Source organism: Sceloporus undulatus, chromosome 6, assembly GCF_019175285.1.
Source record: "Sceloporus undulatus isolate JIND9_A2432 ecotype Alabama chromosome 6, SceUnd_v1.1, whole genome shotgun sequence".
NCBI classification, from domain to species: domain Eukaryota; kingdom Metazoa; phylum Chordata; class Lepidosauria; order Squamata; family Phrynosomatidae; genus Sceloporus; species Sceloporus undulatus.
In genome coordinates, this window is record NC_056527.1 from 109,307,867 (window position 1) to 109,333,281 (window position 25,415).

Below are 25,415 nucleotides of genomic sequence, written 5' to 3' on the forward strand. Positions count from 1 at the left end.
GATCCAACTATCCGTGGCTTGAAAATGTTAAAAAAATAAATAAAGTCAGCACTCTGTATCAATGGATTTCTTATGCGTAGATCCAACTATTCACAGCTTGAAAATATTAAAAATAAATAAATAAATAAATAAGTACAGTGGGCCCTTGGTATCCTCTGGGGTTTGGTTCCAGGATCCCCTGTGGATACCAAAATCTGCTCAAGTCTCACTAAATGCAATAGCATAGTGAAATGGTGTCCCTTATATAAAATGGCATCTGTATCTATGGATTTTTTATCCATGTATTCAAGCATCCGCAGAGTGAAAATACGTTAAAAGTGTATAAATTCCAAAAAGCAACCCTACATTTTGCCATTTTATATAAGGGACATCATTCTACTATGTCATTTTATTTAATGGGACTTAAGCATCCATGGATTTTGTTATCGATGGGAGGGGATGGTCCTGGAACCAAACTGCAGCGGATACGAAGGGCCCACTGTAAATTCCAAAAGCAAATCCTGATTTTGCCATTTTATATAAGGGACACTGTTTCACTGTGCTATTGCATTTAGTGAAACTTGAGCATCCACAGATTTTGATATCCACAGGGGATGATGGATATCAAGGGCCCACTGTACAACAACTACCAGGTATTGTAGGCTAGATATTCAGAGGATGTAAGAGAACCAGTGTGGTAAAGCAATTTGAGTATTAGACTACAACCCTGGAGACCAGGGTTCGATTCCCAACTCAGCCATGAAACCCATTGGGTGACCTTAGGCAAGTCACATTTTCTCAGCCTCAGGGGAAGGCAATGACAAACCTCCTCTGAACAAATCTTGCCAAATAAACCCATGATAGGTTTGCCTTAGTGCACTACAACAAACTACAAATCCCATGATTCCCTAGTACTGAGCCAGGGCAGTTAAAGTGGTCTCAAACTGGATCATTTCTGCAGTGGATTCTCTTTCTCTCGCTTCCTTTTGTCTAAATCTAGCAGTTTGGTACATTTACTTTTTGGGACTACAACTCCCAGACTCCCATTAGCTAGCTGGAGGATTTGGGGAGTTGCAATCCCCAAAGTAACATTTCAGAGTCCAAAGTCAGAAATCTATAGTCTTTTCGAGGTATAAACCATGCTATTTTTGATAAGGGACTTATGTCACTGCTGTGTCTACCTCCTTCTCTGAGGACGATGCCCTGACCATTTCAACCTGAAAAAGCAAAATCGACAAGGCTTCTGCAACATTAAATCGTATTTTTGGATTCTGTTTCCGTTTGGATTCAAAGCTCGCGAGACAAAAGCATTTAAAAAACAATCCTTTCACATCCTTCTTCGCAGCCGAAACAGGAAAGCTGTCTGCAAATAATGTGCCCAAAAACATAATAGTCCCACCTGCAATTACAATTCCCATCATCCGCTTCTCTCTCTATATAATGACTAATTCTATAATATAAATAAATAATTCAATGCAAGAATTATTGGACCAACTCAAATGCAAAAAAACACTTTTATGCAGGCTTTCCAAGCTCCATTAGCTTCCTCATCAAACAAAATGCACAAAAAACAAAATGCACGGGCCAAGAAGAGCATGGCTTTTTTGTGCAGTTTGCATTATATTTTATTGTATTTTAATTTAATTTTTGTGCACTTTGCATTTTATTCTATTTTATTGTATTTTATTTTTTGTGCACTTTGCATTTTATTCTATTTTTGCCAAACATCTTCCTCCCAACAAATTCTGTATTGAGAACAGCGCCCCTAGCGGTCGTCGCAGGAAACGACCTTCAGCTCCCGTTCCGTCCCTTGACGTCACGTAACATCTGCCGCGCTGCATTGTGGGACGCGAGTCCTTTCTTCCGTAGCCATTAAGGCGACGGAAGGCGAAGAGACTACGCTAACCGTCATGCACCGCGCCTCCCTTTCGCCGAGGTGCATCCCGGGATCTGTAGTCCTCCCGTCAACTGTCATTACGCGAAGAACCACAACTCCCACAGTGCCCAGCGGCGTAACCCCCCCCCTTTTTCTGAGCCCTTTGGGTCGAGAAGAGAAGGGGGAAGGCTCCCCAAAATGGCGTCTCCTGCCTGCAGGGGAGCCGGGGGCGTCCCTTCCAGCACGGGCTCCTTGGGCTACTGCTTGGCCCAGCTGCGCAAAGGCACGGAGCCCGGCCTGGGCAAGGCCTTGCTGGCCCTCAGGACCCAGCACATCAAGGAGGCCGGGGGCATCGCCCGCTTCAGGGACCGCGGGGGGCTGGCTCCTCTGCTGGGGGTCCTGGCCGGCGCCCCGAGGCCCAGGAGGACCCTGGACCTGGCCCTCAGCATCCTGGGCAACTGCTGCACCGAAGGGGGCAGCCGCACCCAGGTGCGAGAGCTGGGGGGGATCCCTGCCCTTGGTGAGTCCGGGAGGGCGCCCAGGGCTCGGGGAGGCCTTTGGAAGGGCTGCGGGGGAATGGGGCCTCAGAAGGGGGCGCCCTAAAAGTGGGGAGGCCCCACTGCGCCTGAGGCCCCTGTGGCCTTGGCTTGCTTCCTTTGCAATGCTTTAAGTCAGCAGTTCTCAACCTGTGGGTCGCAGCCCTTTTGGGGGTCGAATGGCTCTTTCTCAGGGGTCGCCTAAGCCAAGACCATCGCAAACACAGATTTTATATTATGATATATCACCACAACATGAGGAACGGTATTAAAAGGTCGCAGCATTAGGAAGAAGGTTGAGAACCACTGCTTTAAGAGGGTGTTGAGCATGGGACAGCTGTGGTGAGGGGTTCAAATTATGACTCTGGAGGCCTGGGTTCAAATCCCCACCACTCAGCTGTGGAAACCCACTGGGTGACCTTGGGCAAGTCACACTCTCTCAGCCTCTGAAGAAGCTTGCCAAGAAAACCCTGTAATACGGTCGCTTTAGGTTTACTCAAAGTCACAAGACGACTTGAAGGCAAAGAGCACACACACACAGGCTGCATTTACATTGCAGAAATAATCCAATTTGACACCACTTAAACTGCCAAGGTTGAGTTCTGTGGACTGTAGGGAATTGTAGTTTGTTGTGGCACTAGAGCTCTTTGACAGAGAATCGTAGAATCATGTCTCATTAAGCTACAACTCCCAGAATTCCACAGCATTCAGCCATGGCAGTTAAAGTGGTGTCAACCTGGATTATTTCTGTAGGGCGGATGCCCTACAGTGGGGGAGATCTGGAACCACCTAGTTGTTTGCATCTAGTATAAATATGGCCCTTGGGCAAGTCACACTCTCTCAGCCTCAGAGGATGGCCAAGGCAAGCCCTCTCTGAGCAGGTTTGCTAAGAAAACCCCATGATAGCTTTGCCTTAAGGTCACCATAATGACTTGTAAGCAAACAACACACACACACACAGATCCCCCTACTTTGGGAAAGATCTGGAGCCACTTGGTTGCCTGCACTGAGTATATTGGATTTATTGCTGAATGGATTTCTTGTCAAGCAGTTAGGGATACAGTTTAGGATAAGGAAAACATTTGTGTGTGTGTGGGGGGGGTGTCTTTGCCAAGGAAGCCCATCATCCAAGGTATGTTTCCTTAGGATCCCTCTGCTGTTGTGTTGGAGTACCTGGGTGTTATTTCAGGCCCAAGGAGGAGAAGGTTAAGAGGTGACATGATACTCCTGTTTAAATATTGGAAGGGATGTCATGCAGAGGATGGAGCAATCTTGTTTTCTGCTGCTCTAGAAACTAGGACAGGGAGCAATGGATTCAAAAGACAGGAAAAGAGAATCCACCTCAACATTAGGAAGAACTTCCTGATGGCAAGACTTTTTCAACAGTGAATGGTGCTGCCTCAGAGTGTGATGGAGCCTCCTTCTTTGGAGGTTTTTCAAAAGAGGCTTAGATGGCCATCTGTCAGGAGTGCTTTGACTGAGTCTTTCTGCATGGCAGGGGCTGAGCTGGACGGCCGTTGCAGTCTCTTCCAGCTCTATGATTCTGTGAAATAAAAGTCAGGAATAGGCAGCCTATAGTGTCCTCCAGGTATTTTGAACTATAGCTCCCAGAATCCCTGATGGTTGTCTGTGCTGGTTTAAATTCATATAGTCCCAAACATATGGAGGACGCCTGGTATCCCTCTGCAGGGCACTTGTACTACACTCTGGTGACTTGTGTCTCCCATGATTATTTAAGCAGGATGCCATTTGCTTAGTTTTCTAGTGTGTTGAAGAGCATTGAGAGAGCTGCCTGGTGGAACTGAGACAGGATTTTGGCCATTTACAAGCGTCACATCTGACCCTTTTGAAGATCTTGAGCTCTGTGCCACATTAAGCCACATTCCTCACACTTGTGAAGTGCCAAGAATCTTTCATTTGACTTATGACTATTTAAATGGAGTATGTGTGAAATGCAGCCTAGGCCATTCAGGGATGCAGCTTAGGAATGTGCCTTGGCTTGTTATAACTTGCCTTCTGCTATTTCTGCAGTTGGCACGCCACCTGGCTGTTAATGTGCAAATGCCAGCACTTCATCTTTGAAACAAAGATACAAGTGGCTGAAGACAAATATCTATTAGTAGTTTACTTTTAACTGCCTGTTTCCTTATTGATGCTAAGCTATGGGACTATTTTCAGGGCTTGCAATGCATGTGTGCACATGTGTGCTGTACATTTATTATATTTTTTAAAAGGCTTTTACAGTTGTGGTGTTCAAATAGGATAGCTACCCCCCCCTACAAATACATGGTATTGTACAGCAGATACTGATCTCTGCAGTGTATCAAGTATAGACATGTGATGCATCTTGGCCAGAGAACTTGCGGTTTATAATCGTTGGACCAGATTTGATGTTAGTGGTGTTCGGGAATCATTCAGCTACTGTCATCCCAGATATGCTTTTCATTAGAGTGACTGACAGACAGACAACTAAGACATTGTTGTTGTTCTTGTTTTTAATCATAAAAGACTAACACAGCTACCCGTCTTGAAGCTGTTTATGCTTTTACAGCTGGATTATCCCCCCCCCCATTCTGTGTATTTGTAGTTGCTATCCTGAAATCACTCGCAGCAGAAAGCATCCAGAATCGGACAGCACGGGCTCTCGGCAACCTGGCTGTAGACTCGGAGAACTGCCAAGCCATCCACGAAGCAGGTTGAATGTGGGATGGTGCACTTGGGGTTGTGGAGGGGGGCAGGCCTTATTACAAGTAGGTGCAACTGTAATATTTCAGGTTAATTATCATTACTATTATCATCATCTTTATTTATATCCTGATTTTCCTCAAGATTGGGACTCAAGGTGGCTTATAAATTAAAATGATTATAAAGTACAGTAATTAAAAACACACAAAATGTCAACATTTGAGTCGAATTAAACTATTAGCTGTATTAAAACAATTTAAATTGTACACTTTAAAAAAGATAAAAGCAGTTAAATCAATACAGTTTAAAACAATACAGCACCCTCATATGGCCCTTTCCTTAAAATCCTTTCATTGAATCCCATTTTGGGAGAAAGTTGGGATATAAATCTGATAAATAAAATTTGAAAAGCCTGTCTAATAAAAACGCTTTGCCTCCTGATGGAAGGATAGCAAGGAAGAGGCCATTCTGACCTCTCTAGAGAAGGAATTCCAAAATCCAGGGGCAGCCACTGCAAAGGTCCTATCACATGCTACCACTAACCATATCTATGAAGGTAGTGAGACTGAAAGAAATGCCTCTACAGTACTTCAGATCTCAGGGTCTAAGGAAGTCTCATGCCCCCATGAGTTACAGTGTATCATTTAGCCTGAACCTAAGTTGTATAGGGCTTTGTAATTCATAACCAGCACTTTGAACTGTGCCCAGAAACTGACTGGCAGACAGTGTAGTTGTTGAAGCAAGAGAGTTAAATGATCCCCTGTTAACAATCTGGCCACAATCTTTATATCAGCTGACATTTATGAACACTCCTCAAAAGCAGCCCCACATAGAATGCATTACAGTAATCCAAACAGGATGTAATCAAGGCATGTATCCCTGTGGCAAGATCAGTAATCTTTTTAAAATACACACAGAACTTGTGTAGTAAGTCTTCTTGCTACTCTGAAAGCAAGAGGGGTGGCAACTGTTTTCTTCTCTCCTTTCATTAAAGGGAAGGTAATGTTCTTTTCCTCTTCCATCACAGGATACCTCCCTTTTCTACAGTTCAGATTAATGTGGACTTTATGATGGAGTTCATACTAAAGCTTAATGACAGATATTTGCCAGTGGCATCTAAAAGTCCACATTGGGATAACTTGCTTCTAATTTCATCCTGCTTCTGCTCTTGTCACATTGTCTTGAGCAAGTTTTTGTTCTTACTAGCAAGAGGCAGGTGAGGGAAGGAGCTTGTAATGTTAATCTAATCTGGAGATTTTCTTTGTTTACATGGAGATGAGAAAGGCCCATTCTCCTAACTGGAAATAAATTCTGTCCCACGCTCCCTATGATGCAAAGATAAAATAGATGTGCTTTAAATAGTGTATCATGAAGGGTCTCTCACATTCAAAAAACTCTTGGTTGGGGTTAAAGTACAGACTTTTTATAATACTATACTGAAAAAATTGTGGGAAACTGTAATGGTCATTTGAAAAGTAAAAGGATGTAGCTATACAAATCATTTTCCTGTTGTGGTCTTTTTAGATGCGTCACTTTGGCAACCCTCTCTGCTAGCACTGGCTCCAGTAGCCTGAAAGAGGGTTGTTCAGCAATGTGACTTGCTTAAAATTGTCAGGCAAGTTGCCACTTTTGTTCCTTTGAGTCCTTGTCCAGCACATCAATTGTTATCAGCATCTCAGCCATAGCAGTGAGGAAACCCCTCTTGCTGCTATGGAGTAGCATGGCAATAGAAGGAGGTTAAGGGACCTAGCAGCTGTTAGACAGGCTTCAAAGTCTCTTGTCTGACTGTGGAGACATGGAAATAAATAAGATCTCCTAACAGAGCTGTTTTCTCTTTGGTATCATCTCCCTCACCCTATATCTCCCTTGCAGGAGCTGTTCCCCCACTGGTCCAGGTCCTCACCACCTCCCAGGACAGTGAGTGTTTGCAGAGTGCAATCAGGGCAGTGCGATACCTGGCCAACACTCCTGCCCATCGCCTGATGCTGGCCCAGCAAGGAGCAGTCCGCCCCATTGCAGAACGTTTGGCTGCCTCCCTGGATGATGCTGCCCTGGTGGTGGCAGCTGTGCGCACCCTCCTTGAGCTCACTAAAGGCTGCAGCCGTGACTGTGCTGAACAGCTCAGCCTGGGTGGTGGGATCCCACCCCTTGTGGCCTTGGCCACTCATGACAAGCGGGCAGTGCGGGAGTATGCCCTCACAACCCTCGCCAACCTTTGCCTGCAGGGGGTGCTGCGGCCAGCGGTCGGCAATGCTGGAGGGGTGGAAGTGCTGGTTGGGGAGATCCGGCGTCGAAAGGATGCTGAGGCTCCTGGGACTTCCCTCCATCCACTAGTGAAAGCTCTCTGTCTTTTGTGCCGGGAGGCTGTCAACAGAAGCCGGGTCCGTGAAGCTGGGGGTTTAGAGCTGCTGCTGTCCCTGCTGCGGGACCGGTGCCAGAGTTCCTCTCATGCCCGTGTGGTGGTGGCCTTTGTGGCCTTTTTCTATGATGAAGATGCACTGGAGGTTTTACAGGCTGGAGGGCTAGTGCCTTTGCTGGTTGGCCAGTTGGCAGCGCTGAGCCAGTGGAGAGGCCAGGAGGAGGAAGAGGAAGAGGAGGAGGAACGTGAAGATGAGAGAGACGCAGCTTCTTTTGACTTCCCTACAGAAGGGCGACGTGGGGAGCAGTCCACGCCAGGGGCAGAATCTTCCAGCTTTCAGAGTCTCAGGTAAAGGATTTCTTGAGTTGGGTGCCATTTCCCTAGGAGACTGTTTATAAAACAGTGGCTGGAGCTTACAGGAGTTGTAGTCCAAAACAATCTAGAGGACACTAGACTTCCTGCTCCTGGTTTATTACACCAGGAAAAAGTGGAATGTTTTTAAAATGCTGCTGATGGATGTGCGGATTTGTAGCAGTAATTAAAAAAAATGAAAATGCACAGAATCTGTGTTGGTTGGGGTATTCTGGAAGTTATAGTCTAGAAAGTAATTTTCTCCAAGCACTGTTCCCACTCCATCTTCCTACCATCACTTTGAAGGAACAGTAGAATATAAGTGAAACACACAAATGAATATATTTAATGATTCTCTGTGTCTCCTTTCTATCCAATGCAGATCTTGGCTTCTTTCTGAAGGCTATATTGCTAGTCCAGGAGACCTTTCCCCACAGTGGTCTCCTGACACCACCCTTTCTGAACTGGATGCTCAGGGATGTGCCAGTCCTAATCAAGAACTGCAAGACGAATCCCTGGGATCCTGTCATGCTTCCTCTGGAGTAAAACCCCAATCTAGGTCAGAATCCCCTGATTTCTTAAACTGTCCATTGTTGGATTTGTCCCTTGTGGGACAGCCAACTGCTTCTGAGACATTAAACTCAGCAGAGGAGGATGGAATACAACCAGAGCAGAGCTCAAGTCCAACAGCATCCCTTACACTGGAGGAATCTGAAAATCTCCATTCAGAACCAGTTGTACAGACACCAGATTTAGATGGGACCAAAGAAGAAGCGACCATTGGAAACAGTGAGCAGCAGAAGAGACTATCAGATGTATCACCAGTGGAAAAAATAGAGGAGGGAATCCAGGGGAAGGATCTGTTACCATGTTCATTGTCTTCAGAAGTGACACCAGATTCAGTGGTGTCAGCAGAAGCAGATGTAAAGAAGTCCACCTGGATTGCCTTGGTAAGAGACCAGAATGAGCCTGGGCCCAGTAACATGAACTCAGTTCCGGCAATGTCATCTCCAAGGAAGAGTGACACAAACCAGCTGTTGCCAAAACCTGCTGCCAAACCACCGATTACAGAAGAGACTTGTTTGGTCCCCCACAGGTCAAGCATGCAGAATCTCCCAAGCTCTCCTGACGAGTACAGGATGCCTACTACCTGCTGTAAGCGTCGGACCAAGTTTCGGTCAACAACTGAGCAAATGACACCTCCTCAAGTGCCACGCCCTGCTGGGGAGATCTTATCTCCTTTGCTTTCCTTAGCTCTCCCTCTCTCATTCTCTCCTTATGGAGGTGACAGAGAGCTCCAGGCTCCTGAAGCCCCAGCATTGCTACTCCTGTCCCGATTTTCTCAAGCTGAGGATCCCAGCCGTAGCTTGGTGACACCAACAACACTGCGAGGGTTGCTGCGCTATGTGACTGGGAGCCCTGCGCCCTCATCTCGCTGCCTCCGGTTGCTGCATCGACTTACCTGCAACCCAGCTTGCTTGGAAGCCTTTGTTCGTTCCTATGGGGCCTCACTCATCCGATCTTGGTTAATACTTGGGGTGTCACCTGAGCAGGCTGCTTCTGCTGTTGCTGCTGAACGTGAAGAAGAGAAGTTTGAACAGCTTGATACCAGAAGATTCAAGGAACTTGGTATGTGTTTTGGCAGTCAGCCTTGTGGTCCTATACAGGCATGAGCAACTTTCTCAGGCCAGGGGGACATATGAGACCAATTCAGAAGCCATCAGAGGATGCATCACTGCTGGATCTACTGCCTTTGTTTGATGCAAAAATCCAGCAATCCCTGGGGTGGCTTCCCTTTAGTTCAGTTGTGTGGCAAAGCATCTTTCTGCACCCTACTGCTGTTTGGGGAAGCAGGGAGAGTTTGGGAAGTAATGGCAGAGAGGAAGAATAGCATGGGGAGTTTAAAGAAGAAGAAGCTATGAAAAAAAGTGAAGGGAAGTGGGGTGAGTGGGAAGAATTACACCAGTGTTTGGGGAAGCAATGAGGGGAGGGAAGTGAGGCACATACTGGGAGTTTCAGGTTTTAGTAGTGGTTTAAACAACAAAAATGCCCTTTGTGCTGCCTGCAGCCTACAGGTGATGCATTGTCAACATGAAATATATTGAATACAGTACAAATTTACAAAGATACTAATCTTGGGTGTAAGGTTGTATTCAGTATATTTCTGGGGTTTCCTCATGAGCTAGGAAGGGTTCCTCTGCCTCAATCGTTTAAGTCTTCCCTTGGTGTATTGGCAGGTCACTGAGCCATTAGGAAGCTAATGGTTTTAGTCTGAATTAATGGTTCTTGCTCTTTGTTCTCCACAACAGGGTATACTGTTAGTTTTATTAAACCTCAGGACCACTTCTTAGTGCTACAGCTTAGCCATATATGAAACATGCAAAGGAGGTGTTGACAACTTTGAGGGATCATGGAGCCACTTTTTGACCCCCAGTGTCATATCACAGACCCAGAAATGCTTAAAAAACAAAATCTAGACGTGGCTTAAAGTCCAGTGCCAGACTGTTTCTTTTTATCTTTGGGAGTGTCCCTGTTACCTATACTCAGATAAAACAGCTATGTCTGAGCCCTCCAGGAGTGCAAAAATGTAATTTTTCAGTCCAGTTTTTGGGAAGATCCAAAGGATGCAAAAAATGCCTGAGCAGCAGCACTTTACTAATCTTAATGTAAAATAACATCACAAAGACCCCCTGTGCGGATATATGTAGTGCACCTTCACTATAGAATAATCATGAGCCTCATTCATTGGATTTAAGGTCAAATAGAACCTCTTGTTTCCCACATAGTTAGCAGAGTCAGCATCCACAATGCAGAAATAATCCAGTTTTACACTGCTTTAGCTGCCATGGCTCAATGCTGTGGAATTCTGGGAACTATAGGTTTGTGAGACATTTAGCTTCTTCTGTCAGAGAGCTCTGGTGCCACAACAAACTACAATTCCTTGAATTTCATAGCATTGAGCCATGGCAGTTAAATGTCATCAAACTGGATTATTTCTGCATTGCGAGTGTGGCCAGAAACAGATAAACATAAAATGGAGTGTGAAATAGTATGTGGGTATTAAAGGTATTGTGATATGGAAAAGTCTGATGTGGTGTTATGTTCCTCAAAACAAGTAGCCTTTCTCTTATAGAATTGAAATAAATACCCCCTCAGCAGGGGTATGTGTGTTGAGTTCAGATTCTAACATGTTGCTCTTCCTCCCCCCCCCCCCCATCCTCCAGGAGAGACACTACTGATGAATCTTTGTGTACAAGCAGAGTCCCCCTTTGGTGTGGGTGTCCTCACTCATATGCTGCTGTCAGGCTCTGAATTGGACCAGGTAGCCTGTGCGCTTGCCCTTCCCATTATCTGCAGGTAAGTATGATGCTTCTGCATGGATCAGAGGGACTCCCAAACTAGGTTGAGGAGAGGAAATGGTATGGCTGATGCTTATTCTTCCTACAGCTGCTCCTATTATTTCCTGTGGCTGCCCAAATAGTGGCAGTGATTCTGAGTGAGTGACTGGGCCATGGGTTCATTCATCCCTAGGACTGGGAAGCAGCAAAACTACATGTCAGTATTTACTCACTACCCTCACATATACCAAATGATCTGCAAAAGGGGAAGGATGTACATTTGGTGGGGCTAGTGGCTAGCATCTCCGCACCCACCATGACCTGGTGCAGACCACACCATCTCTGGAAACAATAAATGGTTGGAAGTCTTCTTTCAGTTTCCTTTATCTTTTTAAAAACATCTCAAATAATAATCACCTTAATAACTATTTCAAAAATACAAATATAAACATCTTTTATATCAATTAACACATTTTAAAAAATTAATTGATATTATCTTTCAGAAGATAATATTGATATTATTGATTCAGTCTATGCAGAAATTGCCATGCCGTATAGCTGATAGTATAGTTGATAAGAGGCAACCACATTCTCTCTAAGGAGTCGTCATATGCTTGTTCCTTCACTTGTCTTATTTAGTGTGCTTAGTTTCTTCAGCTAACTTCTAAACTGTTGCACTGTTGGATTCTCTTTCCAGTTACTCACAAAGATTTGTTTTGCTGCCACAAACAGGAAGGAAATAAGATTTTGTTGGAAATAAGCTGGTATCAAGATTTAGATGAAAGAATAAATGCTCTAAAGGCATCAGGGTCAGCCCTGGTTAGTATTTAGACTGGGGACTGCCAACAAATACCAGGTGTGGTAGTCTGTATTTTAGAGGAAGGCAAAATCGCCTCTGAGTATTCCTGCCTAACAAAACCCTGTGAAATTCATAGGGTTGAATTAGTTGACAGGTGACTTCACATCAAGATTTAGAACCATAGAGTCAGAAAGAACCACAAGGGCCATGTAGTCAAACTCCCAGCCATGCAGGTATAACCAGCTAAAGCACTCCTATCCAACCTGTGTTTAAAGAACTCCCAGAGGAGGAGAATCCATCACCCTCTGAGACAGTCTATTCTGCTGCCAAACAGCTTTTATAGCAAAAGCATTTCTATACCATTTATTGGTGCACTTAAGGACTTCCTAAGAAGTTTATATGGCGGTTACACACCGCCATTTAGTACGTAATGAATACGTACTAGGTTAGGAAGGGGCGGTGCTTCCGCACCCCCCTAACCCTAGTAAGTTTCTGTACGTACATATGGCGGCGGCCGTTCCACACAGCGGCCGCCATATTTACTATCGGACGCTGTGCGTCCGCACGTGTCGCGGCGTCTATGAGTCGCGAGTCCGCCCCTGGCGCTCGCGACGTCATAGAGGCGTCGCTTAAAGAAGCTCCATTTTGGAGCTTCTTTTTCGGTCCGTGCGGGAGCCGCGCGGTGTGGCTGCTGCGGCTCCCGCACGGAGCAAGCGGCGGGCGGGCAGACTGCCGCAAAGCGGCGGGCTGTAACCCCCATTGTGTAAGCTAATTACCCTCAACAAGCTGGTTACTCATTTTAGTGACCTATGGAGGATGCCAGGCTGAGTCGACTGGCTTGGTATTGAACTCACAACCTTTAGTTTTTTATTGAATGGCTGCCGTACAAGCATTTAACCACTGTGCCCACCAGGGCATTAAAAAGTTCTTCCTAATGCGTAAATGGAATCTCCTTTGGATCTTGAATCCATTGGTTCAAATTAAATTAGCAAAGCGTCCAGGATCCAGATTAATATTTTGAGAGGTAATTATATTAATTTCTGCTTCTGCTTTTTGCCAAAACTCCTGCAAGGCATTACCACTGAGGGAAAATAGGTTCCAATATACCACATCCTCTCTACCACATCCTCTCTAACATATTGCTGAACTCAAAGTATAGAATTGTCTGTAGAATCATTACGTAGAGAGATCTTGTAGCACCTTTGAGACTAACTGAAGAAAGAAATTGGCAACATGACTTTTGTAGACTTCAGTTTACTTCCTCAGATGCATTTGTAGCAAGTAGATTGAAGTCTACGAAAACTCATGCTGCCAATTTCTTTCTTTCAGTTAGTCTCAAAGGTGCTACAAGATACTGCTGAACTGGTTTGTAAACCCGCCTTAATTTAATATGATGCAATACTGTCTTGACCATCCTCTTCAAAAAAATGTGAAAGAGATTTCAGTTGATTAAAAACAAAAACAAATTATGGCCTGTTAAAGACAGCCAAATAAAGCTGCTTCGTACAGTGGAGGCATGGTGTTTCAATGATGCATGCGTCCTAAGAGTCCAGAAGCCACCAAAGCCACACTCCAGTCGTTAGGGCTGGAATGTGGCTTTGGTGCGGCTTCTGGGCTCTTAGGACGCATGCATCATTGAAACCCATGCTCCATGTGACTCGAAGCAATTTATTTTGGCTGTTGTAACAGGCCAAAGATTCCCAATATCTTTCATTTGTCTTAACCTAGGTCTGCTCTCATGTCAATTTCAGGGTGCGTGTTATAATTAGATGTTGATAACAATAATTTATATGATTGATACCAATCCCTTTCATTGAAGTTTACTTTATAACCATACTTTCAATTGTAGAAAGTGCCCCAGTAGCTTGATGAGGGCACTATATTGAAATTTAAAAAGCGCAAGACCTGGTATATCTGAAACCATTAATTTGCAGTAGATGGTAGCTTACCTTTGATTGATCTCAATTATAGTATTTTGTCTGCATGAAAGAAAAATGGATTTATCAGGATAGGAGTTTATAGGGAGAAGCCAGAAATTAAATGAGTATTCCATACTTCCTTCAGACTAGTAAAGTGATGTAAAGAAAGTGATTGTTTATATTGTGTTGTTTTGCATGCTTTCAAGTTGTTTCCAATTTAAGCAACCCTAAGGCAAACCCATCATATGGTTTTCTTGGTAAGATTTGTTCAGAGAATGGTTGCCTTTGCCTTCCTCTGAGCTGAGAGAGTATTTTCTTGCCCGAGGCCATTCTGTAGGTTTCTATGACTGAGAGGGGATTTCAACCCTATTCTCTCAGAGTTGTAGCCCAACACTCTTACGACTAAATACAGTCTGTCCTTGCCTTACGCGGGGGATCCGTTCCGGATCCCGTCGCGTAAGGCGAATTCCGCCTATGCTCGAGCCCCATTGGAAACAATGGGGCTTGTGCGCAGCAGCGCAGGAGCGCGCAGGGCGCAATGGGAGCACATGCCCATTCAGTTGAATAGGACGCGCTGCCCCGTGCGCGCCCCGCAGCTTGAGCGCGTATGCTCAAGGCCGCGTATGGCGTGCCCGCGTATGACGTGGGCGCGCTGTATACTGGCTCCCACTACCTCACATTTGGCTCATTCTTTTGTTTACTACTGACATATTTTTTTAATCCAAATAAAGATATGTGATGTTAAAATTAATCTTCTGATCAACCCAAACATTTTCTGCATTCTCATTCATTACTGGAAGAAGTTGATGCAATTAAAAATCAGCATATTTATGAATATTAGGGACTCAGTTCTTTGTTACAGCATTTTGATAAATCACACTTTCCCCAGTTCATGGGTTTCCTTCTTTATTAAAGATAAATGAATTGAAAATATATTGCCATGTTTTAAGAAATTCAGCCATCAGTAGTACTGTTGGAAGAACTTGAAAAAGAAATTTTAATTTGGGCAGGGCTCTCATTTTAACTTCTGCTATCCACTCCAGCCATGACAAACTAAGATTTGATCAGTATGCAAAGGGATCTTGTAGCACATTTGATATTAACAGAAAGAAAGAAGCTGGTAGCATGAGCTTTTGCAGACTTGCATCTACTTCCTGGACCATCCAGATCATACATCTGAGGAAATTGACACAAGTTGACGAAATCTCATTTCCAACTTCTTTTTTTCAGTTAATCTCAAAGGTGCTACAAGATCCCTTTGCATACTGATTTTAAAGACAAACATGGCTATGTGAATTCTAACACCATGATAAGCCTTGGCCAGTTCTTCAGATCTACTTCTCTTCATTCTTTTATTATGATTATATTTCCTCAGATTCTTAAAATTTGAAGGGATATTTATTTCTAGGTATATTATTAGCTTGTCTTGTGCACTCAAACCATGTCTTTGTTGCTTGCAGTTTCCTAAAACTCTTTGTATTTTATCAAACTTTGGAGGGCTTTTAAAAGAAGCAGTATACCTCTTGGAAGCTTCTTTTTAAAAAATTAAATGTACAGCAGTTGAGGGGAAGAAGGCTTTGGTCACTCTTAAACAAGACAGAGATCTTAGGCAGTGTTTCACAGGCAGTTAAACAGTGGAAATCATTTCCATAGGGTGCGGTGATGATCACCAACTTGGATAGTTTTAAAATGGATTTAGACAAATTTACCAAGGTTAAATTCATCAGTGGCTGCAAATCATACAGTTGCCGAGGATGACAAGTGGGAGGGGGTGCTTAATCTTCAATGTCCTGATTGTGGGCCTTCCCCAAGTGTACACTGAACCACTCTGGGAACAGAATACTGAACTAGGTAAGACTTAAGTCTGATTCATCTTGGATCCTAGACTTTTTTTTAAGATCCACAAAGTGATGTGGAAACACTGGGAAAGAATTGTGTGTTGCTGCTGGGACTGTGTTGTTGTGCAGGAAAAGTCTTTGTGGTCAAGAGAATTACATTCATGTGGTCCTAAATGTGATGCTTTTTCTTTTCCTGCCTTGTTTCTGAAACAGGAAGGATTCCCTTTGCCGAAAATTGCTACTGGACCTCTCTGGCCTGCGCCTCTTGCTGGGAGCCCTGGTGCGGGACCCCGACCCTATTTTTGTCTTCTATGCCTCAGATTGCCTCTCCCTCCTCCTGCGTGCCCCATCCCAGAGTCCTGTCCAGGTCTTGTCTCCTGCCCTGAAGCGGCCCCGCGTGGGTTCCCCACTGCCCTGCTCTTATTCCCGCCTCACAGATGAAGGCAGGGCTGACTTACACTTCCAGCTCGATTCAGGTCTCATGGTGCCCGCCGCACGCCAGGCTGTCAGTGAAGCCTCTGAGGTCTTCTGTGCCATGCTGAGTGGAGGATTCGCTGAGTCAAGCCGCACCACAGTGACACTTCACGACGTGGCACCAGACCCATTCCTTGCTCTTATGCACTTCCTCCATGGTTGCCGTGGCAAGCCCTGCCCATTGTTAGGCATGTCGTTCCCCCTCTCTTTAGCCGAGGAGATTTTCACAGTTGCCGAACAGTATCTCCTGCCAGGCCTCCAATCTCTGGTGGACGGTGTTCTGTGCCAGGACTTCCTGCACCTGGGTACTCTAGGCAAGGTGTACCGTTTGGCTGAACAACAGAACCGTTCTCGCCTACTTCAGCGGTGTGTAGTCTACACCCTCCAGGAGGTGGTAGACCCCACCTGCCGAGCTGCTGGCTTGGCTGAGTTACTCCAATCAGCTGGCAATCCCACTGGGCTGGCTGAGGAGTTGCTCCGGGTGGTGGTGGAGTCCCCATGGGGCTCTGGTGCTGAGGGCCAGCTGGGCTGAGGGAGTCATGAGCACACACACATACACACATTTTCTCTTCCTCCTCCAGGCTTTCACCCGTGACTCAAGTACTGATGTGGCCACGTGACACACAAGCACAACACCTGCATGAGTGTTGAAGAATAAATGGAACGATGCTCAAAGAAAGGGTAGTGTGGGTGAATGAATGAGCCTTGCTATGGGCTGAAGTTCGACCTCCTCATGGGATAAACCTGTGAGGAGGATGACAGAGCAGTAAGCATCCTGTGGTAACATGGTGATGTGTACGTGTGTAAAATAGGATGGAGGCAGAACTTGACAAAGTTATTTTTCGGGACTACAACTCCCAGAACCCCTAAGCCATGCTGACTGGGATTGTGAGTATTATCCCCTCAAAAAGTAATATTTTCAAACTTTGGGCGAAGGTGATTGTGTGGAGAGTTGCAGGGCAACCTATTGGTTAAAAGAAGGGCAGATGAACTGGATTACAAACTGGCCTCTGATTTTGATCTGAAGCAACAAATGGACATTTGGGGTGGGATGGGGTAGGATATTTCTTCCTGGCCAGAACTATACAAACTCCAGCCCAATTTTTTATGATGGGCTTGGTAGAAATTAGCATAGGGCCCCCTTCTGGACTAGGATAGGACCTCTTTTGGGAAATACACATGTAGGAGGTTGCCTTTTCACAGCAGCTACTCCAGGAGTGGCTGTCCTAGCTAATAGATTTGGAAGAATTTATCAGTGGCTCTCAGGAAAAAGTGTGAGAGGCTGCAGGAAGCTGGGTCTTGTGGGTTGGGGCTGAAAGGCTGAAGGCATGCAGGGTGCAACCAAGTTACTGAATTGCTTGCCTCCTCCCCAGGCATGTGACAGCAAGAGAAGCCTGCAGAGGAGTGTGTGTTTTCTGAGAGATGCTTGAATAGATATAGGGGTCCTGGCCTAGTCGTTCCTCTGGGATTGCATTGCATATAAGCTATTGTACATAAGAGAAATACAGACAACAAAGAGGTGCTCACCTTTCTCTCTGGCTTTGTCTTATTTCTGTGATTGAACAAATAGGATCTTAGATAACTTCTTACAGGTTGAAAATGGATATAAATCCAAATGGACATAAACAAATGCCTTGTTTAGAGGCAACCTTTCTGAAAATCAGTTAATTGAACCAGAGCTTTAACAAGGTGCCATTTTTTTCTCTCAGTCTCAAAGGTGCTACGAGATCTCTATATATTTTCTCACCAGTTTTGCTATCCTTTTAATGTATGGGGTGGTTCTTGTCTGGTGTGGAGGATGAAACTTCTTTAATCAGTTGGGTCTGCTGGTCAGTGGCGGAGACTTCAGTTGACTTTCTCATGCCAGCGAATCTCCTCTGAGTTGGATTGAAAGGCCTCCTAGGTCTTTCCCCAGCCTGCCCCTTCCTCCCTTCCCCATCTCCTTTCCACACCAAGAACAGGAAACGCCTGTTTCTAACTGCATCCAGATGGGCTGGGGAGGGGGAAGAGGGAGGAACCACTTCCTGCAAGCCTGGTTCCTATAAACCCTGTTCATATAGCATCGGGTGGGAGAAGATTTTCCCCCCGCTGACTGTTCTCATATTTGTCCCATTTTCTCTTGCTCACCTTTTTTGCAGGCTGGCTGACATCTGGTTTTTCATGGTATTTACTGGGTGTCAAAAACTGACCGATGGTTAACCACTGCTCAGTGTGCCTTTACTGCTCAGAGAAGGTTTGCAATATCCAGTTCTGTTCTTTCCCCCCTGGGATGCTTGAAAAAAGAATAGATGGATAGTTCTGGAGTTGTGTAACAACTCTGTCCCACCACTGGTCACTTCCCGGTCTTACTCCAATTCCTGAGCATGTGAGAAGCATTTCCTATCACTTTACTTCTGCCAACAAAACTGTCACTCCTGCTTAGTTTCTGAATGACCAGCTGTTCTGAAAAGCAGAGAGGCAAAAAGCAGCACAAATGGTGCCAATTCGACTTATCACAGTTCACGTTCACTCCACAAATTGGGTGCAGAAGCAATCCAGATTGAGCAATTTGACACTGGACCTGTGCTTTTTTTGGGCGGGGGGGGGGGGGTGTTGGTTTTTTTATACAAGAAATTCAGATACAGTCTTGGGAAGTTGGAGTTGGCTCACATCTGTGGCAATGCCAGATCCATTATCTAGCTGTTATTTTCATGAGATCTAGTGTCACGTCATGCCAAAGCCTTTACAAAGTAGTTTTGTAGTTTCTAGTATTCTAGAAAATTCAGAAGGTCCTAAATTTGACGGTTACAGCTAGAGCTTTTTCAACAAACACAACAATAGTCTCCAGTTCCAAAGTTCAGTTTGAGGTAGTCAGTGGCAGTCCCTTTTACACAAATTATACTTAAAGTTTATACAATGCTGTAAAGCAGGGGTGAGAATTGAGTGGTCTTCCAGACGGGGTTGGACTGTCTACTCGAATCAGCATTGCAAATAGTGAGGAGTTTTGGAAGCTGAAATCATTAAACTCACTGGGTGACCTTACAAGTCACATGCTCTCAGCCTCAAGGGAAAGCAATGGCAAACATCTGAACAAATCTTGCCAAGAAAACCCCAGGATAGGTTTGCCTTAGGGTTGCCACAAATTGGAAACAACTTGAAGGCACACAACAACAACAAATAATCTATACGTAGTCATTTTTGTTTTCTTAATGGTCAACTATAAACTTGCCTTTACATTTTCTTCCTTGACTTTCTTCAATAATTGTTTTAAGCCTTTACTATTTTCTCCTGGTTGCATGGTGTCATCTACATATCTTTGATAACCCTTCCTCCAATGTTCATGCCTCCTTCTTCCGAGTCTAATCCTGCTTTATGTATGATAAATTCAGCATGTAAATCAAATAGACAGGGTGGTAAAATATAGCCTTGCCTAACAACCTTGCCAAGTGGAAACCATTCTTAGTTATCTGTGGCTGGCATGTTCAGAGGGTGGTAGCATGGAAGTATGTGGGATATATATGCAGGCAAACATCAGGAATAAATTCTTTCAGATCAAGGTCCTCATTTTGGATTGTTGCATCCTAGGTTTTTTGTGGTAAAAGATATTCAAAAGGAGTTTATCATACCTCCTCCTTAGCAGTACTAGCAGGTTTTTTAGCTATCGTGCCACTGCCGTTGTCTCTGAGATCCTCCACTAGTGTCACACTCTACTACTGCTGCTGCTCAATATCTGGCACATTTAGTCTGGCTCCTCAGCAAAAGCCTGAAATCCTACAAGCAACGCTGCTGCCATCATCATAACCTCATGCCTCACAGGAGCACCCAATCCCCCCACTGTGGAAACATGCCATTAGTGGGAATATTTATAGGTACAGTGGGCCCTTGGTATCTACTGGGGTTAGTTCCAGGACCCCCTGGATACCAAAATTGATGCATGTTCAAGTCCCATTAAATACAATAGCATCATAAAATGATACCCCTTATATAAAATGGCAAAATCAAGGTTTGCTTTTTAGAATATTTATATATATGTTCTATAATATTTTCAAGGTGTAGATGCTTGAAGCTGTGGATAAAGAAACTGGATATGAAGGGCCAACTGTGTTATATCTCAACATTCTCTCGTGTCCCTTTCCCCAACATTTTAGGCCTGTGCCATGTATATCCTGTTTCTCCTTTCTCCTATAAATGCCCTCTCAAATAAAATAATCTCATTCATTTAGAAGATTAAGTTCTCTCTTTCTTCCTCCCGTTTCCTGAATCCCAGCTGCATCTTAGCCAAAGGTCATTTCTGTCCAAAGATCTTGTGACCTTAGCTGTATCTCTGTTTCCCTCCTTTGGCACCTGAAGGTTGCTGGGTTTCATCAGCACAGACAAATGATATCAGAGTCAGCAAAGGGGAACATATCACCACTTGTGTGTGTGTATGTGCCTTCAAGTCACCTGTCTATGTATGCGGACCCCATGAATTTCATAGGGTTTTCTTAGGCAAGGAATACTTCAGATGTGGTTTTACCAGTTCCTCCCTCTGAAATAAAGCCTACTACAGCAGCAGATTTGAGGAAAGAGCAAAAGGAAGATATGCAGATGACACCATACTAGTAGCAGAAAATAGCCAAGACCTGAAACAATTACTGACAAAAGTCAGGGATGAAAGTGCCATGACAGATTTAATGCTGAACATTCAGAAAACAAAAACAATGAGCACAGATGATTCACATAACTTTAGAGTAGATGATAAAAATAGGGATGTGGTCTCTCAAGTGGTTAAGACACTGACTCTGTTGATTGCAAGGATGAACACCACCTCCTATGGTCACACCCGACTTAACAACCTTGTCATTGGGGAATACCTTTACCTAGATGATGAAAATACAGAAATATGTAGTTCAAGGTTTTCCATACCTTGGGTCAGTTACTAATCAGAATGAAGGCTGAAGTCAAGAAATCAGAAGACTAGGACTTGGAGGAGCACAATGAAAGAACTAGAGGAGATCCTGAAGTGCAAAGGTACTTCACTGAATATCCTCGCTGAATGAAGGCATGACTCACTAGAAAAGAATAATGCTAGGCAAGGTAGAAGGCAGCAGGAAAAAAGGAAGCCCACATTCCTGATGGACAGCCCTGAAACTGCAAGGCCTGAATAGGGCTATCCAGGAGATGTGTCATCCATAGGGCTGCCATAAGTCAAGGCCAACGTGAAGGCAGTTAACACACACACAGCACTATATATTCATCGGTGGTCTCCCCTCTAAGTACTAACCAGGACTGACCCTGCTTAGCTTCCAAGATCAGACAGGATCTGGTGTATTTAGGGTATTTAGGCCCTCGCAGATGAAGGAGAGGGTGTGAATTTTGCACAATTGTAGCTGTTACATGTTCTTGCATCTCAGAATCCAAATGGCAATTTTATGGTGCAGTTCTATGCATGTTTACGCAGAAGGAAGTTCTTTTGTATTTAAAAAGGAGGACCCAAAGTGTACATGGGACAGTTTTCTCCTAACATCACCTCCTGCTTTTCTTGATGGTGTTCAAAATCACAATTCTGTGGCAGGCTCTGCACAAACTTCACTTGGCCCCTAGAGATGCCAGTCTGGCCTTACTATTAAGAAGACATTTTCTAGTATTTGGGGCACTTTGAGCAATTCCCCATGGCCAGCAAGACCGATCAATCCCTGGGAATGTCCTCCTGCACTCTCCCCCTTCCCTAGGCCCTGCTTCCTTTCCCCAGCTCCCTTCCTTCCCTGACCTCCTCCCTTGCAGCTCTGAGGGTCCAGTTCTAGCCCAATGCTACTCAAAGTGTCTGGTGGTGCCCAACCCTGAACCATTGGCTGCCAGTCACCCTTTCCAGGAAAGAAACAATTGCACCCAATGGGCATGAACATGGGGCTAGTCCCTGGCCCAGTGAGAGAGAGAAAAGCTTGCCTTCCCCACATCAGACAGGCTGACAAGCACCATTCTAGCCCATATGACTTCAAAAGAGGACCAAAAAGATTCATCCTCTTTTGGATGCACAGTCGGCCCTCCATCTCCATAGATGCAACCATCCATGGCTTGAAAATATTCCCCAAAGATACACATTCCAAGAAGCAAATTTTGATTCTGCTATTTTAAATAAGGGACACTGTTTCACTACTACACCATTGTATTTAATGGGACTTGAGCATCCATGGATCTGGATATCTATGAGGGTCCAAAACCAATCCCAGGAGGAGCTTCCTGGTGGTCTGAGTTACTGGACAGTGAGACAGGCTCCTTTGGAGAGGGATGGCATAGTCTCCTTCTTGGGAGTCTTTACACAGAGGCTGGAGGGCCAGTTGTCGGGGGGGGGGTCTGTGTGTGCTTTGATTGAGAGTTCCTGCATGGCTGAATGGGGTTGAAATGGATCTCCTCCAAGTCTAGGATCCTCCGACCTGGGAGGGCCTGGGGTCCTAGGAGGAGAGGGAAAGAGGCCCTGGTCCTGGGTGGGGAGAAGAGGGTTGGGATGGATGGCCTTTGGGCTCTCCTCCAGCCAAGCCTAGGGGAGTCTTGCAGGAGGCGAGGGAAAGAGACCCTCGGGGCAAAAAGCCAGTGCTCAAGCCAGGAGGGCTGCAGGCTGGGCATCCTCCTCCTTCTTCTTCTTCCTGCGGAGGCTGGGATCCCCTTTGCCTTAAATGGTCACCCTTCGAGGCAGCGGCGGCGGCGGAGAAGCCAGAGAAGAGCGGGAGGAGGAGGAGGAGGAGGAGGAGGAGGAGGGCGGCAGAGCCAGGAAGGCGAGGCCAGGCGGCGGCGGCGGCGTCGTCGTCAGCGGGGCGGAGGCCCTGGGTCCTTCTCCGGCGGGGCGTTGGGACCCTGCTGCTCCAGCCCGGGATGGACGATCTGGGTAAGGAGGACGGAGGAGAAGACCCGGGCAGCCCTCCCCGGCTCAGTCCTTGCTCCACACCCACCTCCTCCTCCTCCTCCTCTTCTCCTTCTTCTTCTTGTTCTTCCCCATCCCTCCTTTCCTCTCCTCCTTTCTGCATTCCCTTCCTCCCCTCCTCTCTTTGATCTCTCCTTGGCAAAGCTTCGGTTTCTTTCTTTTCCATTCTCGATCCCTTCTTTCCAGATCCTCAGCGAGTGGATCCCTCCTTTTCCACCGCAGACACCATCATCCCCTTCCTCTCTGTCTCTTCTTTCCCTTTGCTTTTCCAATTCTCTCCTTCGTTCATCTTGCCCTCTTCCCTGCAGGACTTTCTGCTCTTCTCCTCCTTTTTCTTCCTTCCTTTCTTTTGCCCACGCCTTACTTTCTCCCTGTTGCGGCGCTGGGTTCGAAAACTCCTTTTAGGCCAGCCTGGGTGGGAGGCAGGGAGATATGGGCCCTGGCTCTTTTGGGGGGTGCCTTCAAGCCCTTAGGTCGAAACCCTTTCATGGGGTTTTCTTGGCAAGTTTCCTTCGGGGGGGGGGGAGGTTGCCATCCTCTGAGGCTGAGAGAGTGTGACTTGCCCAGGGTCACTCAAGGTTTTCATGGCCGACACACACACACACACACACACACACACACACACACACACACGGACCACACATTACTGTGTATGTAGTGTGTGTGTGTGTGTATATATATACAGTATATAAGAATCATATATAAATGTGTGTGTGTCTGTATGTTTGTATATGTGTGTGAGTATATATGTATATATTTGTGTGTGTGTGTGTATATATATATATATATACTGTATATATATATATATGGGTATGTCTGTGTGTGTATGTATGTGCATATATATGTTTTTGTATATGTGTGTATATAAATGTGTGTGCATGTGTATATATGTATATGTGTATATATATATGTGTGTGTGTGTATATATGTTTGTACATGTGTATATACGTGTGTATATGTTTGTGTGTGCATATATATCTATATATTTGTGTGTGTGTGTGTGTGTGTAATATGTGGGTATATATACTGCATTAACTTCCTTCAGCTCTTCCTTCTTTGCCCGAAGTCCCCCAGCGCGTTCTTCCTTTCCACAAGAGACCTGAACCCAAAGCCCAGCTTGGCTACTTAAACAATGGAAACCCCCCTCAGCTGGAGTGTAGTAGGAAAAGCGGCTTTGCAAAGCACTTGTGGGGCAGCCTTTACTTTTCAAACACGCCTCAGGAAGAGTAGGTAGACAAGCAACAAATGGGGGGAAGGAGAAAAGAAAGCAGTGTGTGAACACCTTTGCGTGTCTTGCTCCAGACTCTTTCTTTTCATCCACCCCACTTTCTGTTCTTTCTTCCTCTGGACACTTTCTTGGGGAATGGGCGAAGAAAAGCAGAGTCTGGAGCAAGACATGGAAAGGCATTCACACGTTACGCCTTCCTTCTTGGCCCCCCGGGGTCCTTGGCCTGGGCCTTCTTTCCCGCTTCTTCTTCTCTCCTCAGGCCTTGCTATGTCCTTTTTTGCTGGTGTGAGAGGAATGGAGGAACCCAGAGACTCATTTCCTTGGCCCTTCCCATCCGGAGCCAAAAGGAATGTATTTCTCAGCGTATTCCTGTGGTTTTGAGGCATGGCTCTGTGGTGGCTCTCTCAGGCCTTGAAGCAGAGGAAGGAGAAGACTTAGGGGGGCTTTGCAGTCTTGGACCCCTGTCCCAGACCCCTATTTGAGCCTCTCAAGGGGGCACAGCTGCCTACAGACACGCATCTCCAGCTGCCTCAAAACAGGCAGGAAAATTGCATTGTGTTGCATTGCGTTGCACTGCATTGCATTGCATTTCTGTGCCGCCTTTCTCCCAGAAAGGGACCCAAGGCGGCTCACATATTAAAACCATTTCAAAACTTTCCAAATGAAAATGTTAACATATCCCGTCTAGCCTTGTGCCAGGTTCCCAAGCCAAAACTAGGGAGGGAGATGGTGGTGGCATCATCAAGCTCTGGGCGCTAAGTGCTGGGTTTGCATAGAAGTGGCACACTTAAATAACTTAAATTATTTCTTTAGTTTGTCCATTATGCTGAAATATAATGATCCCTTTCAACACTTGCATTGTGTCCTCAAGCAGCCCATTGCCTAACACGTTGGCTGTCCTTTTTCCATCTGAGACGCAAACATGCCCCTGGCTCTGGGTGCGAGTCTTGTTTGTTGCTGCTCCTAGGAAAAAAGAACTTTAGCAGGATCTTTCCTATCCCCCTATTTGCAGTGAGGACAGGCTGCCAAGTAGATGCATTGCTTAAAAAGGAACATCCAACCTGGTGTTACTCAATAGGCTTCTAAGTCCTGCTCAGAATGGAGGACATTTTGGAATTCTTCCTGGACAGAAGGTTGAAATGGTGGACATGTCCTG

The 25,415-nt window shown here is 45.4% G+C and overlaps 2 protein-coding genes across 3 annotated transcripts in view; both read left to right on the forward strand.

Annotated features, from left to right (window-relative positions):
• The first annotated feature begins 1,966 nt into the window (after positions 1-1,966).
• On the forward strand, positions 1,967-17,680 carry ARMC5 (armadillo repeat containing 5). 2 transcript variants are annotated; one of them, XM_042475122.1, is made up of 6 exons: positions 1,967-2,375; positions 4,979-5,086; positions 6,949-7,783; positions 8,169-9,415; positions 11,011-11,143; positions 15,894-17,680. In XM_042475122.1, exons 1-6 carry the CDS (start codon positions 2,054-2,056, stop codon positions 16,684-16,686), a joined length of 3,438 nt encoding a protein of 1,145 aa, XP_042331056.1. In that variant the 5' UTR covers positions 1,967-2,053; the 3' UTR covers positions 16,687-17,680. The 2 variants fall into 2 exon arrangements, with proteins under 2 accessions (XP_042331056.1, XP_042331058.1); XM_042475124.1 differs by lacking the exon at positions 1,967-2,375 and having other exon boundaries at positions 5,013-5,141.
• A 5,186-nt stretch (positions 17,681-22,866) lies between these two features.
• Positions 22,867-25,415, forward strand: part of TGFB1I1 (transforming growth factor beta 1 induced transcript 1) — a 29,645-nt gene continuing 27,096 nt past the window's right edge. The window contains exon 1 of the mRNA XM_042477004.1: positions 22,867-22,995. Coding sequence (XP_042332938.1) covers positions 22,983-22,995 — 13 coding nt within the window. The 5' untranslated portion in view covers positions 22,867-22,982. The remainder of the gene's footprint in view (positions 22,996-25,415) is intronic.

Bases quoted from the DNA above. Each gene is read 5' to 3' on its own strand.
- ARMC5 (XM_042475122.1), top strand. From the start codon at position 2,054: ATGGCGTCTCCTGCCTGCAGGGGAGCCGGGGGCGTCCCTTCCAGCACG. The intron at 9,416-11,010 runs GTATGTGTTTTG...CCCATCCTCCAG, and splicing joins CAGAAGATTCAAGGAACTTG to GAGAGACACTACTGATGAAT. The intron at 11,144-15,893 runs GTAAGTATGATG...TTTCTGAAACAG, and splicing joins GCCCTTCCCATTATCTGCAG to GAAGGATTCCCTTTGCCGAA.